The sequence below is a fragment of the Quercus robur genome, chromosome 2, assembly GCF_932294415.1.
Source record: "Quercus robur chromosome 2, dhQueRobu3.1, whole genome shotgun sequence".
Taxonomy (NCBI): Eukaryota; Viridiplantae; Streptophyta; class Magnoliopsida; order Fagales; family Fagaceae; genus Quercus; species Quercus robur.
Window position 1 is genome coordinate 80,488,409 of NC_065535.1, and position 15,985 is coordinate 80,504,393.

The window sequence follows — 15,985 nt, forward strand, 5'->3', positions numbered from 1 at the left end:
CAGCCAAGGACAAGTCACCTGAGGACGCCCTCACTATAAGGGATGTTGTTGCGTAAGCCAAGGAGGCTGGACCCAAGCCCACGATAGGAGGTGATCACCCCGAGACAGAGGTCCCTGCTAAGAGCTCAGCCCAAGATAAAGCGTAGGACATTAGTGTAGGGCTTTTCTTGTAGTTGTTTTGCTTTGTCTTTTATTTCCTTAGCTTTTGTTGACGCTTGTAAGATGACACATCTTGGAACTTAATGAATGATATAATTTCTTTTTGAATTTTGTTTTACTGCTTCCATTTTTGCCTTCATTATGAATGAACCTCGACTATGTTACTAGCTTTCTGAGGACAAACCATTACTCGTAGTTTAAGCAATATGACTAAGTATGAATGAAAGAATGGTAGTTAATTTCCCCCAAGCTTGTGGTCCAAGGAGACACGCAGGACTTGGGTTCTGTTTAACACTTAGATGAAAACTACGGAGTGGTTAATTTCCCCCAAGCCTATTGTCCGAGGAGCCATGCAGGACTTGAGTTCTGTTTAACACTTAGATGAAAATTGAGTAGTGGTTAATTTCCCCTAAGCATGTGGTCCGAGGAGCCACGCAGGACTTGGGTTCTGTTTAACACTTAGATGAAAATTGAGTAGTGGTTAATTTCCCCCAAGCCTGTGGTCCGAGGAGTCACGCAGGACTTGGGTTCTGTTTAACACTTAGATGAAAATTGAGTAGTGGTTAATTTCCCCCAAACCTGTGATCCGAGAAGCCACGCAGGACTTGGGTTCTGTTTAACACTTAGATGAAAATTGAGTAGTGGTTAATTTCCCCCAAACCTGTGATCCGAGAAGCCACGCAGGACTTGGGTTCTGTTTAACACTTAGATGAAAATTACGTAGTGGTTAATTTCCCCCAAGCCTGTGATCCGAAGAGCCACGCAGGACTTGGGTTCTGTTTAACACTTAGATGAAAATTGCATAGTGGTTAATTTCCCCCAAGCCTGTGATCTGAGGAGCCACGCAGGATTTGGGTTCTGTTTAACACTTAGATGAAAATTGAGTAGTGGTTAATTTCCCCCAAACCTGTGATCCGAGAAGCCACGCAGGACTTGGGTTCTGTTTAACACTTAGATGAAAATTGCATAGTGGTTAATTTCCCCCAAGCCTGTGATACGAGGAGCCACGCAGGACTTGGGTTCTATTTAACACTTAGATGAAAATTGAGTAGTGGTTAATTTCCTCCAAGCCTGTGGTTCGAGGAGTCACGCAGGACTTGAGTTCTATTTAACACTTAGATGAAAATTGCATAGTGGTTAATTTCCCCCAAGCCTGTGGTCCGAGGAGCCACGTAGGACTTGGGTTCTGTTTAACACTTAGATAAAAATGCATAATGGGTAGTACCATGAATACGAACTTTCATTAATAATAGTACCTTTTTAGGTTATTTATATTCTAAGGACGTGACACTACATGTTCATCCAAATTTTCTAAAAAGTAGGCCCCTATGCCGGCCACCGAGGTGATACGATATGGCTCTTCCCAATTTGGTCCGAGCTTTCCCCACGCGGGATTTCTTGCAATGCCCAGGACTTTTCTTAATACCAGGTCCCCAAGTGCTAGTGGTCTCAGCTTCACCTTGGCATCATAACCTTGTTTAAGTTTATGTTGGTAGTAGGCGAGTTGGACCATTGCTCTTTCCCTTCTTTCCTCGATGAGGTCTAAGCTTTTTTCCAGCAGCCTGTTGTTAACATTAGGACAGAATTGCTGGTCTTTAGCGTTGGAAAGTTTGTTTCTAGAGGGATGACAGCCTCAGCTCCATAGGTCATCAAAAATGGGGTCTCCCCTGTGGATCTGCGTGGCGTGGTGCGATATGTCCACAGGACATGGGGCAATTCTTCTACCCATCTCCCTTTCGCGTCATCTAACCTTTTCTTCAACCCATTTACTATGACTTTGTTGACAGCTTCAGCCTGCCCATTCCCCTGTGGGTAAGCCGGTGTGGAGTATTTATTTGCAATTCCCAATTCGCTGCAATACCTTTTGAAAGCCTTACTATCGAACTGGAGACCGTTGTCCAAGATTAGGGTGTGAGGGACTCCGAACCTGGTGACGATGTTCTTCCAAATAAATTTCTTAGCATCTACGTCTCTAATGTTTGCCAGTGGCTCGGCTTCGACCCATTTTGTGAAATAATCAGTGCCGACGAGAAGGAACCTTTTGTTCCCCACTGCTTTAGGAAATGGTCCTCAGATATCCAGGCCCCATTACGCGAACGGCCAAGGGCTGGACAGCGGATTGAGGGTCCTGCCTGATTGATTGATGTATATTTGGGGCGAACCTCTGGCATTGGTCGCACTTCTTCACGTATTCGTGCGCCTCTTTCTATATGATCGGCCATCAATAACCTTGGGTTATGGCCTTATGGGACATGGACCAACCCCCGGTATGGCTCCTACAAATTCCTTCATGCAATTCCTCTAAGATAAGTTCTGTGGCATCTGGGTGTACGCATAGCAAGTACGGTCCTGAAAATGAGCGCTTATACAGTTTCAAGTCCTCGGACAGCCAGAATCGAGAAGCCTTTCTTCTAATCTTGTCGGCCTCGCTCTTCTCTTCGGATAAGATATCCTTCTTTAAAAACAGTATTAAAGGATCCATCCGGCTAGGCCCTGCCCTGACGTTGTGAACATGCATCATCCCGGCTTTTACCACCGAGGGCCTGTGTAGATCTTCCACGAGTATAACTCGAGGTAGGCATTGCACCGAGGAGGTGGCTAGCGTGGCAAGAGAATCAGCATGGGTGTTTCCGCTCTTGGATACATGTATTAGGCTGAAAAAGTTAAAACGCGCCCGCAAGCGCTTAGCTTGGACTAGGTACTCTTGCATTCTTTCATCCCTTGCCTCCAATTCCCCATTTACTTGTCCTACAACAAGTCTTGAGTCCGAGAACATGTTTATGGATTTCTCACCCAGTTTCTCGACCATAGACTTTCCTTCCAACAGGGCCTTATATTCTGCCTCGTTATTCATGGCCAAGAAGCCCAGTCTTAGCGATTTTTCGATGGTAATCCCCTCGAGGGAAATTAGGGCGAGCCCCACCCTAGAGCCCCTTTGATTGGCCGCGCCGTCAACGTATGCTTTCCAACAAGTGGGCTTTTGCTGAGAGACTGTGCCAACCAGTTTTTCGTCTGTGCTCGGTACCCCTCCCCCTTCTTCTGGTGAGGGTTCGAAAAACTCAGCTACCAGATCTGCGAGGACTTGGCCCTTCACAGCAGTGCGGGGCATGTACCTAATGTCGAAGGCGCCAAGAATGGTCCCCCACTTAGCTATTCTCCCCCACTCCGAAGTATTGACCTGAGCGGGAGTTGGGTTAATACAACAACGGTGTGTGCTTGGAAATAGTGGGGGAGCTTTCGCGTGGCTTGTATGATTGCCAGGACGGCCTTTTCCAGGGGGAGGTAACGGATCTCTACTTCATGCAACGACTTGCTCACATAGTAGACAGGTCGTTGTATGCCATTGTCCTCCCGGATCAGCACTAGGCTCACTGCGTGAGGGACCATAGCAATGTAGGCGAATAGAACCTCGTCGGCTTCAGGATTGGACATGATCGGTGGCCGAAACAGATACTCCTTAAGCTGCTGGAAGGCTAAGGCGCATTCTTCAGTCAACTCGAACCCTTTCCACTTGTTTAATAAGAGGAAGAAAGGCCTACACCTATCCACCGAGCGAGAGATAAAACAGTTCAAGGCGGCAATCATGCCGGTGAGCTTCTGGACTTCCTTGGGGTTCCGAGGAGGCTGCATGCTGTGGATAGCTCTAATCTGGTCGGGGCTGACTTCAATACCTCTATGGGTCACCATATAACCCCAAGAATTTCCCTGATCCAACTCCGAACAAACATTTGGACGTGTTTAGGCGCAGCCTGTATTTTCTCAGAATTTCAAAGATATCACCGAGGTCTCTCACGTGATCGGACACTAACTTACTTTTCACCACCATGTCGTCTATATAAACTTCGATGCTCTTGCCCATTTGTAGTTCAAACATCCTGGTCATCATCCTTTGGTAGGTTGACTCGGCGTTCTTCAAGCCAAAGGGCATCACCTTATAGTGGTAGTTTCCAACGGGGGTGACAAAAGCCGTTTTTTCTTGGTCGTCGGTAGCCAGGGGTATTTGATGGTATCCTTGAAAGGCGTCTAAGAAGCTCATTCGAGGGTGTCCCACGGTCGAATCCACCAATCGATCTATCCGAGGCATAGGGAAAGGATCCTTCAGGCAGGCCTTATTCAGGTCTGTGAAGTCCACATAAACTCGCCACTTCCCACTCTTCTTCTTCACCACAACTGTATTGGCTAGCCACTCGGGGTAAAAAACTTCTTTGATAGCCCCTACTTTCTTTAATTTCATCACTTCCTCCCTTACCGCATCTGCATGCTCTTTCGACGGTCGCCGAGGAGGTTGTTTCTTAGGTGTCACGGCCAGACTAACGTTAAGATGGTGGCAAATGAAATTCAAATCGACCCCCGGAGCCTCGTAGGCATCCCATGCAAACACGTCCACATTTTTTCTGAGAAAATCAATCAGCTTTTCCTTCTCTTGGGGCGGCAGTTCCGAGCCTACCTGAAAAAATCTTTCCAGATCGGAGCCCACAAGAACTTTTTCCAAATCCTCACAACTCGCCTCCTCGACAGGTCCCCCACCACCCGAGGTTAGGGCTGGGGTTGTTAATTGCTATAAGCCATTCTCGGCAGAGGTAGAGGGCTCAGTACTCGGTCGTCGCGAGATGGCGGACACCATGCATTGCTGGGCCATGGCTTGGTCCCCTATCACTTCTTTGACCTGACCCTCCGACGGGTACTTCACCTTTTGATGTAGGGTTAATGATACAACTCCTAGGGCATGAAGCCACGGTCTGGCTACAATGGCGGTGTAGGGCGAATATGCGTCCAACACTATGAAGTCCACCTCCACTATGTCCGAGCCTGTTTGTATAGGCAGCCTAATCTGGCCTTTCGAAGTAACAGTTTTTTCTTCGAAACTCACCAAAAGGGAGTCATATGCTGTCAGGTCTTCTGGTCGCAACTTCAGCCCCTTATACAAGTCAGGGTACATTACCTCCATGGCACTGCCCTGATTGACTAGCACCCTCCTTACGTCATATCCCCCAATCCCAAGTATGACGACTAGAGCATCGTCGTGAGGCTAGATGGTTCCAACTTTATCCTCATCCGAGAATTCGAGTATGGGCGAGGCCATCCCTTTAGCCCTCTTAGACTCCCGGTCATCAGCTTCAACGGGGAGTCGAGCCACCGACATCACTTTGAAAGGATGGTAGCCGGTTCTTCCTGGAGTGGCAAGAATGACATTTATCGTGCCAATGGGCGGTCTTAAGGTGCTTTGCCTTGCCTCGACGCTCGTCTGCTCTTGTCGTCCAACAGGATGCTGTAAGAGGTGCCTCAGCTTTCCCTCTTAGACCAGCCGGTCCAGGTGGTTTTTCAGGTTTCTGTAGTCATCGGTGGTGTGGCCCGATTCTTGGTGGTATTCGCAATATAGGTTCTGGTTACGCTTCGCAGGGTCGCCTGCCATCCTACTTGGCCATTGAAAGAACGATTTATTCTTGACTTTCTCTAAGATCTTGTGTAATGGTTCTCGGAACACAACATGGACTGCCTGTGCCCCGGTGGATCCAGACTGCCCCAAGTAATCCCTTTTCGGCCGGTTACTGTTGTTAAATCGGTCCGACCTGAAGTCCCTCCTCTCCTAAGGGACAACCTTCGTTTTGCCATTTCCCGTCTATTGGTCCTCTTTGACTCTCTTGTACTTATCGATTCGGTCCATGAGCTGGCGCACGCTGGTGACTGGTTTCCTAGTCAGGGACTTCCTTAAATCGTGCTCGGTCGGTAGGCCTCTCTTGAATGTGCTGATGGCGACGTCATCGTAATTTCCCTCTATCTCGTTATACATCTCTCAATACCTATCTGAGTAGGCCTTCAGGGTCTCTCCTTCTCGCATGGATAAGGACAGAAGGGAATCTAAGGGCTGAGGAACCCTGCTGCTCGTTATGAAGCGAGAACTGAAAGCCTGTGTTAGCTACTTAAAAGAATTTATGGAGTTTGGCTTGAGGCTGTCAAACCATCTCATCGCCATAGGTCCTAAACTGGACGGAAACACTTTGCACATCAATGCCTCGTCTCTGGAATGGACGGCCATCCTTTGGTTAAACTAGCTTACGTGCTCTACGGGGTCCGTCCGACCATTATATATGGCGAAAGTGGGTTGGTGAAACCGCCGAGAAAGCTCAGCCCCTTCTATCCTGCGCGTGAAGGGTGACTGAGAGATGCGATCCAAGGCCTTACTCATGGCGTCGTTTGCTAGGCCCTTATAAGACGGACTTTTGTGGCCGCGTTTGTGAGGTTGCTCTTCCTCATAGGAGAAGGTTTTACTTGACGGGGTTCTCGACCTTTGCTTGTACTCATTGTCCTCCTCATCGCTGGTGTCCGAACTGGGGGAAGGACGCCTTCGCTGCGCTCGGCGCAACTTCTTCTTCAAGTCGTCGATTTCTTGTTGTAGAGCCCTATTATTGTCTCGCTTTTGGGATGCATGACCTTTTCCTTTCAAGCGACTTCTGCTCGTGTGGGAGGTATTTATGCTACCTTCTCGTCGCTTGTCTTGATCTCTTTCCCGTTCGAGGTTCAGAAAGTTGTCCTGCCGTTGGGAGTATGCGTGTCCCGTTTGGCGCAGACCTGATCCCTCCATCTCTAACGGTCTCACTTGCTAAGGCACAAGTTCTCCCCACAGACGGCGCCAATTGTAGGGTTACAATTTGGAGCCCAAGCCCAACAGGTATGGGGTTCTGGTCCAAGGAGCCCAAAAACAATGAATTTGTAGAGAGTGGGCTATAGAACTAGGCCTTAACGAAGTATATTCTAGCTAAAGATAAACAAATTCCCTTCACGTCAATAGATTTCTGGTCCAAGAAGACGCATGGAATGAACACGAGTCACTGTTCACAGACTATGGCTCTTGCACCGTTCTTCTGTTCTCACTTTCTTTTTTCTCCGTCCCCCTCTTCATGGGGACTCCCATTTCTTATGTAATCTTCTTGAAGTCATCAGGGCCTTACACTTGTTGATCATCTGGACCCTCGCTTGAGTGCCTGTCCCATCGGACATCCCCCCCATCTTTCTGTGAGTTGTGGTAGCCAAGGCAGCACTGTTCACAGGTCCTCTCCACATTAATGCGGCCAGAAAAGTAGCTGCAATGCATTTAATGTGGCAACTGCAGCCTATCCTTGGACACCCAATGTTTCCTTCCTTTACACAGGCCCGTGGGACTCATCCTTGTTACTAATGCCCGTTGGGGAGGTCCTTCTAGCAAGCAGAGTGCATGCCTGTGCCATATTTGTTACGTCCGAGGAGACATTTCTCCTCGAACCACCTTCTAAACATCTTTAGGCCCACAAGAACTGGGTCGGGAACCCTTTTGGCACCCACATCTTCTCCTCGGACGTGGTCAAATTTCCCATACGGGGTCCAAGGCCCATTGTATGATCTTGGGCCCTTGCCCCTACAATAATAATACACACACATGTAACAAACCCTCCATATTTTCTAATTATTAAATTATATAAAGTTATATTATATTTGTAGTACACAACACACATTCACATATATCCCAATTCACACAAATAACATAATAAAAAATAAAAATAACACACACAATTAGTATTAGACACATATTCACACACATATAATATAAATTTATAATAAAGAGAGACACTTACGACTTACAAACATTCTCTTTTTACTCTTAGAGAGACCTGTGATCTATATTGTTGTTTGATTTTGGACTGGACTGATATATAGTTAGAGTGTGCAAGATTTAAGGCAAAGTGTACAAACATATCTTCAGGGTAAATTATACTAATAAAAAAAATTATAAATATAAAAATTTAAAAAAAATTTCAAGTGACGTCACCTATGAGCACGACCCAAATTTATAATATCCCTAACATTATTCTAAACTAATTATTGCATTTTTCATGTGACTGCATAAAGCTTCACTAAACTAATTATTGCCTTTTCTTATGCATAAAGACTTTCGTTGATAGCGCTATCTTAAATATTCAACTGTAAGCATTCATTCCTCTGATACTATCCAAAAAAAGAAAAAAAAAACTGTAAGTACCTTGTTTGTTTGTGGGTCATTTTCAATATAACCCCACCTGATTCGCAAAGTATAATTCTGTTGTTATTTTGGAATTAAAACATATAAATAAATGAATAAAGTTTAAGCATAAAGCTACAACTTTACTTAATAAAATAAATATTACTATATATTTTGAAAATCTAACCGTTGAATTATATGTTTTTTACGCTCTTAATACAGATGTCAAATTTTGTGTCAATAGGATATTATTTATTGTACGATTTATAAGCTTATATTTTATGTATAATTTTAAACTGCAAAAATTTGCAATTTAAACAATTTATTAATAATATAGCTATTGATCTTTAATTTTTTAGAAAATTTGCAAGCATGTAGAATACAAGAAGAAAAAGTGATTTAATGGTGAATTTGTCAAAATTTACCTTCAATAAAAAGATATCAAATATGATTGTAATCTAAAATTATAATTAATTTTGTAACTAAACTTTATCCTAAACTAGTATGTAACACGTGCTACCGTACGGGAATGGATATAATTAAATAAGACAATGAAAAAAAAAATTGCATTTTATTAGTTAAGTGTTACTATTGGTTTTTTTTTTATTATTATTAATTATGAGTTTATTCATGTTTAAAAGGTTTAGTTAAGTCTAAATTCATATTATTAACTAGAAAATTTTATTAACAAAACTTAGCATTATGTAATTTTTTTACAATTTCAGTTGAGCAGACCAGCAAAGCTTATATGATATGGCTTATCAACTGGGGTTTTACTTGTAATTGCTTATAAATAATTGGCATAAGAGTGGTTTGTGTGTATAGGTGGATTGTACATTGGGTGTATATGAAATGATGTTTGTACTGTCTATCTTCTAGCTTAGATGAGTATAGTTTGATAGAATTCGTATAATTGATTTCTGGGAGGTATGCGATGTGTGATCAGTGGATGGTTTACTTTTATTTTATTATTATTATTGTGTGGTTCCACATGAGTATGGTTCAGTGTCATCACAGTGACAAAAAATATGCTTTGGACAAGAAAGATTGTGCTTTATTATTTAGTAGGTATTGTTTGGTAGATTAGATGTATAAATTCGGAGATTTTAAGTTACAAATGATGGTTCTAATTTATGATTTAGCAAACTTTATTAGAAAATGCAGATGATTCAAATTTTATGGTTCTAGCCTATAACCCCATGCATATGCATGGATATACTTAAAAAATACACATTGAGGTGCATAGTATAATTCCTATATATATAATTTAAATACTATTGATATATAGTTATTCTTATTTTTTGTTAACTCTTTAAAAAATCTTGTAAGAATATTATTAGGTAGAAAATGGAAATTGTCCATATTGTTTTTTTTTTTTTAAATTTATTAATTCTTAATTTTTGATATTGTGAAGCATTTTTTTTTTTCTTGCTTATTTAAAAAGAAAGGAAAACGTTTACTCACCTTTTCTTAGGAGTGTGTTATTTGTTTTGTTAACGGAGACTCTGCTTTTTTGATCTTCATCATACCACTAAAAAAAAAAAACGATTGCACAAATTGTAGCCTAAATTGGGGAAAACATAAGAATATGAAAGCAAGGGAGATAGAGAGAAACTACCTTCAATGCCTTTAAAAACTCAGAGAAAAGATTATGCATTTGAGAAATAGACGAAAGTTAAATGTGAAGATCTATGCAAGAGTGAAAGTTTGTGTTAGTTTTAACTTTTAAGTGGTGAAGGCGTAGGAATGTTTTTTTTTTGTGTGGAAAATGTGGCTGAATGTTTCTGGAAGGTTGTATGTTTATGCTTATATGAACGATGAATGGGATGGTAGGGATTTTTATAGTGTGCAAGTTAAATGTTTTTGCTTAGGTGAATGAACTTGATTATTGTCATTTTCTAACTTCCGTGTTAGGTGTTAATGCATGCACAAAAATTTAAAATTTTAGATAAGATACATGATGCAAAATTAACTATCCAATTTAAAATTTAAATTATATTTTCTCTCAGCTTTGATTTTATAAATATATATATATACTCCTTTGGCACAAAAATTTAGAAAGGATTTTAGAGTGATTGGGACTGATATAAAAAAAAAAAAAAAAAAAAAACAACAACAACAACAACGTGAAGAGCCAAGAGACAGAGAGAGTCATTAAAGACTCCTACGTGATTTGAGGAAATTTGTATATTTATGTATGGTGTGGTCTTCACTTGACACCTAAATTTAGAAAAATATATTGGGACACATGGCTTAAAATTAGAACTCTAATTTGGAATTCTATATTTGAATTTAATTGAAAAATCTAATGTAATGTACTTAAGATATTGTACATAAATTTTACCCTATTTAAAAATATTTTAAAAAATCCTTACCATCATCTAATTGATGAAAAATGTTGACATATATAGTAAATGAAATTCATGAAGCCAAGGTCACTTTGACGACTGAAAGTATGAAGAAATATTTTACTGTATAAGAATGGGTTTGAAATAAGAGTAAAGGTGGAAGACCAAATTTTTAATTTTTTAGCATGGAACTAATGGCTTCCTTTTTACTATTAAGTACAAACGAAAAATTGCATTTTATTGCTCAGTGACAATAGTTGTATGTGTATTGTTACTAATTAATTGCTTGTATTGTTATTTTAAGTATTCAAACAAAAGTACCAAACATAAGTTCTAAGGCATACCATGTTTGTGAAGGACTCCCTTCTGGGGTAAGAAATGAGACCCAATATTGCCCAATACTTTGTCCATTAACCCAAGCTTCCCCTTTTCCCATAGAACCAAGGTTTAATGCAACAGGGTCATTTCCTTTGGGTGCATCAAATTGAGTCTATAAAGACAATCCATGAAGATAAGGTTAGTGTTGATTAAGTATACAGAAATAGTTCAGGCAAGAATAATTAGCATGACAAAGCATTAGCAAAATTTATACCTTGTACCATGTGAGTCTTTGATGATTAGAGTTTCCAAACCTTCTTCATTGAATATTACTTGACCCTTGTTCTGTGTGAATATTTAATTTCTCTACTGACAGCCCAACCTCCATGAAATTATTGCATGGAATTAGCTAGTTTGAGATCATAATCTCATTAGTTATAAACTTTGTAGATGAAAAATGGGTTATGACAATCTTTGAGTGAGCACTTGATATGAAAGAATAATATGAAAATATAATTTGTGGATAAATAAAGCATTACAGATTGAAAATACAAATATAGATATAAGAAATGAACCTGGTATCCCCATGTATAGTCTGTGAAATCTTCGGCATCATTTTTGTTTAGTATCCTTACTCTACGTAATCCAGTAACTCTTCTCTCAAGAAATGATCCTGAGTCCTTCATGCCACAAATAAAAAGTAACTCAATACAATTTTTGAACTCGAAAGCATATATATAAGATAAATGTTACAGAGTATACACTGATGGGGATGAAACAATAAAGGCATGACTGGATGCAATTTTCTGAAAAAATGGAATCTAACGAAAACTTAATTCTCCTTATTCATGTGGCTGAATGTTTCTGGAAGGTTGTATGTTTATGCTTTTATGAACAACTAGTCGCGGACCCGCGCGTTGCGCGTGGTTATTTTTTTGATGATCGTGTTATATATGTATAAACAATATACTATAGGATTCATGATAGAAGGTATTGTCTTGGAATTAGATGTGGAAAGGATAGAACTATAGTTGGCCTTGTAGTCAATCAAGAGTTGATCATCCGTCTTCCCAAGTTAGGAAATTTTAATTAACTTAAAATTAGATAGAAAGAATTTTATAAATTCAAAGTTAGCGTCATGGTAGGTGAAAACTTTAGAGGACTGTAATTAAGTTGTTTCAAGTGTTTTTAATTAAATTTTAATAATAAAAAAAGATCTATTCGTTTAAAGATAGAGATTAGTATTATAAATAGGATGGGGAAATTTTATTGTATTATGGTTTTTGGAAACATAATTTCTACCAAACTCGGTTGGTTAATTTGTACATTTCCAAGTCAATTGAGCACATTTTGCATGTTACATGTAATTCTTCATTTCCATATGGGTAAGGGCATTCATGATCCCAATGACCCACTCTATTTTTCTTGCATGCTTGGTTTTTTGGGATGCGAAATGATTTTGTTCCAAAAACTGTATATCGAAGGATTTGTCGATAGTTTTGCAGCAATTGTTTTCCATCTGGTTTGTTTAGAATTGATAATAGTATTTGTATTCCTTCATCATTTGATTCGCATAACAACGCAATTGCCAATCCATACTTTGCATTTTTGTCTCCTTCTATGTTTGATTGAAGAAGGATTTGTTTTCCCAATTTAGATTGATCTTGTACAAAATATTTGTGAGCTCCGACCCAAAATAGTGCTTGTTTGTTTCCAGCCCTAAAGCATTGATGAATGAGTTTTTCTTCATCGTTTCGAAGGAATAATGGATTTTGGAGTAGTCCAGTTAGATTGATGTGCTGAAGAACTTTTTTCCTTTTGGTTAGGCGATTGAATCGCTTGCAGCTGTTTTAAAAAAAAATGAAAAGACATATTAAGAAACTAATGCGCTAGAAAAAATGAACTGGTGACAAAACATGACAATAATCATATACTAAGAATTATACTTGAACATTATTATTATCACAATTGCAATATTTTATTGAAGTTAAAAATATTTTTTCTTTTAGAAATAGAACAATGTCTATAGAATTGCGCAATACTTCACAGTAAAAAGTTAAAAAAAAAGAGGAAATTTGAAGTTGTGATATACGGACCAACATTGTTATGAGAAAGAAAATATATGTATATATATATATATAGATATATACATTGCAATGAGGAAGAAAATATATCTATATATATATATATATATGTAACATCATTCATGTCATGATTTTGGAATACACCATCTATGTAACGTAGGGAAGTTTAATGTGAAGGGCCATAGTCATAAAGAAAAACTCTGCATCTATTCAACCCGTAGGGAGTGTATATTTTTTAATTATTTTGTAATTGCAATATTTGATTGATGAAGCTATAAATATTTTACGTTTTAGAAATATAACGATGACTATAGAATTGCGCACAATGTCATAGTAAAAAGTTAATAAAAAGAGGAAATATAAGATTTCAATATTTTGTGGCACAATTATGGATGTGATTGATTGTGATTAGTAGTGAAAAAGTGGCGAGTTCATATGAAAGTAACAAACATGAGATTTGAATTTAAAGTTGTGTACCTGATTTTGATGTTGCCTAAAAATCAACAAAAAACACAAAACCCAATCAAAAGACCCAAACTCACACTAACAACAAAACCATAGCCACACTTAAGCAGCTCAACCCAATCGATGCGGCATGGTCCAAGCTAAGCATAGTGGAATCAAGGGAGTCAATTTCGTATTAGGGGCAGTTTTGGTTTGGCTAGTAGAACGGAATATTTCGGTACCAGTTGATACTGATGTACCGTTTTGAGAAAACCGCTATTTACATATTTCTATACATAAATATATGTTTATTAATTTTTATGTTTATGTTTATCAATATTAGCTTAAATGACATGTTTTTTAATATTCTTTTTCAATTTTTTTTATTTTTGTTATTGTACCAGCCAAAATACCAATATTGGCTAAAACACTCAAAAAATCTCAAGTACAATTGGTACAACTTGGTATTTTTCCGGTATATTTTGAAACATAGTTGATATCAGTTTAAAGGCCAGTTGGTATACTTTTCCAATATGGCTGGTACCGGTACGGTATTGACTTCCCTGGGTAGAATAGTTCGTGGTGGTGTTGTTGGTACTTGGTTCATGTCCGGTACAAATGAGGATGAGCTATTACTACAAAGGGTTTTGTGGCAATAATTTATTGCTGCAACGATTTTGTAGTAATAAATTGTCTTTTTTGTTATATATTTTTTAAATTTTTTTTACACTAACATGTTTAACTATATAAACACTACATTTCAGATTTACATATACTTTAACCTGTCTAAAAACATATATACATAATACTTCATCTAAGGTTAGATAGAAGTAGTTGAAGTTAACCCACATAAAATTCATTAGTCTTTAAAATTTCCCCACGTAAGTTTAGATCTTAATATATACAATTAGTTGAATTTGTAAGTCTAAATAAGCATTCCCTTTACTTAAAAACATTCTTCATACTTCCAAAAAACAAAAGGACAAAATTTGGCACTAAACTTAATTGTAGCCTGAGACTACCACTCCACTTAATTTTTTTTTTATTAGATGTGAATTTTGACAAATGCACTATTGGATTACATATTCTTCATAAATTCTCCATGCTTTTAAATGTTCTAGAAGATCAAAGATCAGTAACTATATCATCAATCATATGTTTAAATTTCAAGGTTTCGTAGTTTAAAATTATGCATAAAATATAAGTTTATGATTTGAATAGTAAATAATATTCTATTGGCACAAAATTTGACATGCGTGTTAAGAATATAAAGAACATGCAATCTAACAATTAAATTTTAAAAATATATAACAATAATAATTTTTTGAGTGAGTTGTAGCCTTAAAGTTAAACTACAACCAAGTTCTGTAGGGAAACTTTTTGTCAAAAAAATAATCAATTTCCTTTGACTTCCAAAAAAGTGCTGCTATTCATGCCTTAATCACAAACCACTTTATTAGTTGTCAACTTCAAAAAAATTTCTAAGAAGTCATATTATACAAGCGTGTAAATATTGTGCATACTTACTAAAATAATTAGTATAACGATCAGAAATATGTGTGACAACATAATAAGTGACACAAACACCCACAAAAAATTTTGTATAAAACTTTCTTTTACTAATATGTGGGATTTGTAACGGTTCTTATTAAAAACTCATGCTTATCCATAAAAGAAAATCATAGCAACTTCCTTTATTCTTTCGATATAAAGGTTTGTTTGGGATCTACTTATTTTGCTAAAATTGAAAACTTTTTATTGAAAGTATTTCTAGCCACAAACCTGTGCGTTGCGCATGATAATTATTTTTATGGTAGTTTTATTAAAAATTTTTTATACAATTTAAGCTAATTTAATAAAGAGTAATGTATTTTGTAATTATATTTTTATTCATTATAAGAATAATCATAAATGTAATATAGAAACAATCATAAATCATAAATTTAATAATTTTTGTCTTACTAAAATGAAAAAAAAATACAATTTTTCTCAAAAATTCAAAAGGCAATTTAACGAAAATATTTATTTTTTAATAAAAGTTATTTATAACATTTTGTGAATCATTAAAAAGAAAAGAAAATTTAGAAATTATTTTTTTAGTTTTAAACAAACTTTCTCAAACTTATTTTTTCTGCCTACAATCCAAAACACTGAAAAAAGTAACTAAAAAAATTAATAAAACTTAACTATGATTAATTGGACCAATTAGGAAAAAAAATGTTATTTATAATCTACTAAGGTTATTTTCTTTGCGGAAATTGTAATTTCGTCCACCCAAAACATATTATCAAATAATCAATTATTAGCAAAATCTAAGAATTAAATTTCTATATATGCATTGTTATAAAATAATAATAATTAAAGTAAAATTGCGAAAGATAAAATTTGTCTCTCATCCAATAACTTTTGTTTAGCCAACCTTTGCTTTTCTCTAAATAAATTGCATTATAGAGTACTTTTAATACTATTAAGAGTACTTTGTCCACCACAAAGGATTAAAAAATAAACAAAAATGATTAAAGTCTCATAGTTTAATATCTAAATTGAGCACTATAAAAATCATGCTATCAAATTACAGTAACTACCAAATTAAATTATCCAAATCATGCAATGTATTAGAATAATATTATATTTTTATA

General features: G+C 37.5%; 2 protein-coding genes across 2 annotated transcripts; both read right to left on the bottom strand.

Moving 5' to 3' along the window:
- Window positions 1-1,701: 1,701 nt before the first annotated feature.
- On the bottom strand, window positions 1,702-3,268 carry LOC126704006 (uncharacterized). Its single transcript, XM_050403051.1, has 2 exons — window positions 2,389-3,268; window positions 1,702-2,210 (listed from the first exon to the last, which is right to left on the bottom strand). The coding sequence occupies exons 1-2, from the start codon at window positions 3,266-3,268 to the stop codon at window positions 1,702-1,704; spliced, it is 1,389 nt and encodes a 462-aa protein (XP_050259008.1).
- Window positions 3,269-4,717: 1,449 nt separating this feature from the next.
- Window positions 4,718-6,742, bottom strand: LOC126704014 (uncharacterized). The gene is made up of 2 exons (XM_050403060.1): window positions 6,218-6,742; window positions 4,718-5,188 (listed from the first exon to the last, which is right to left on the bottom strand). Exons 1-2 carry the CDS (start codon window positions 6,740-6,742, stop codon window positions 4,718-4,720), a joined length of 996 nt encoding a protein of 331 aa, XP_050259017.1.
- Between the last annotated feature and the right edge of the window lie 9,243 nt (window positions 6,743-15,985).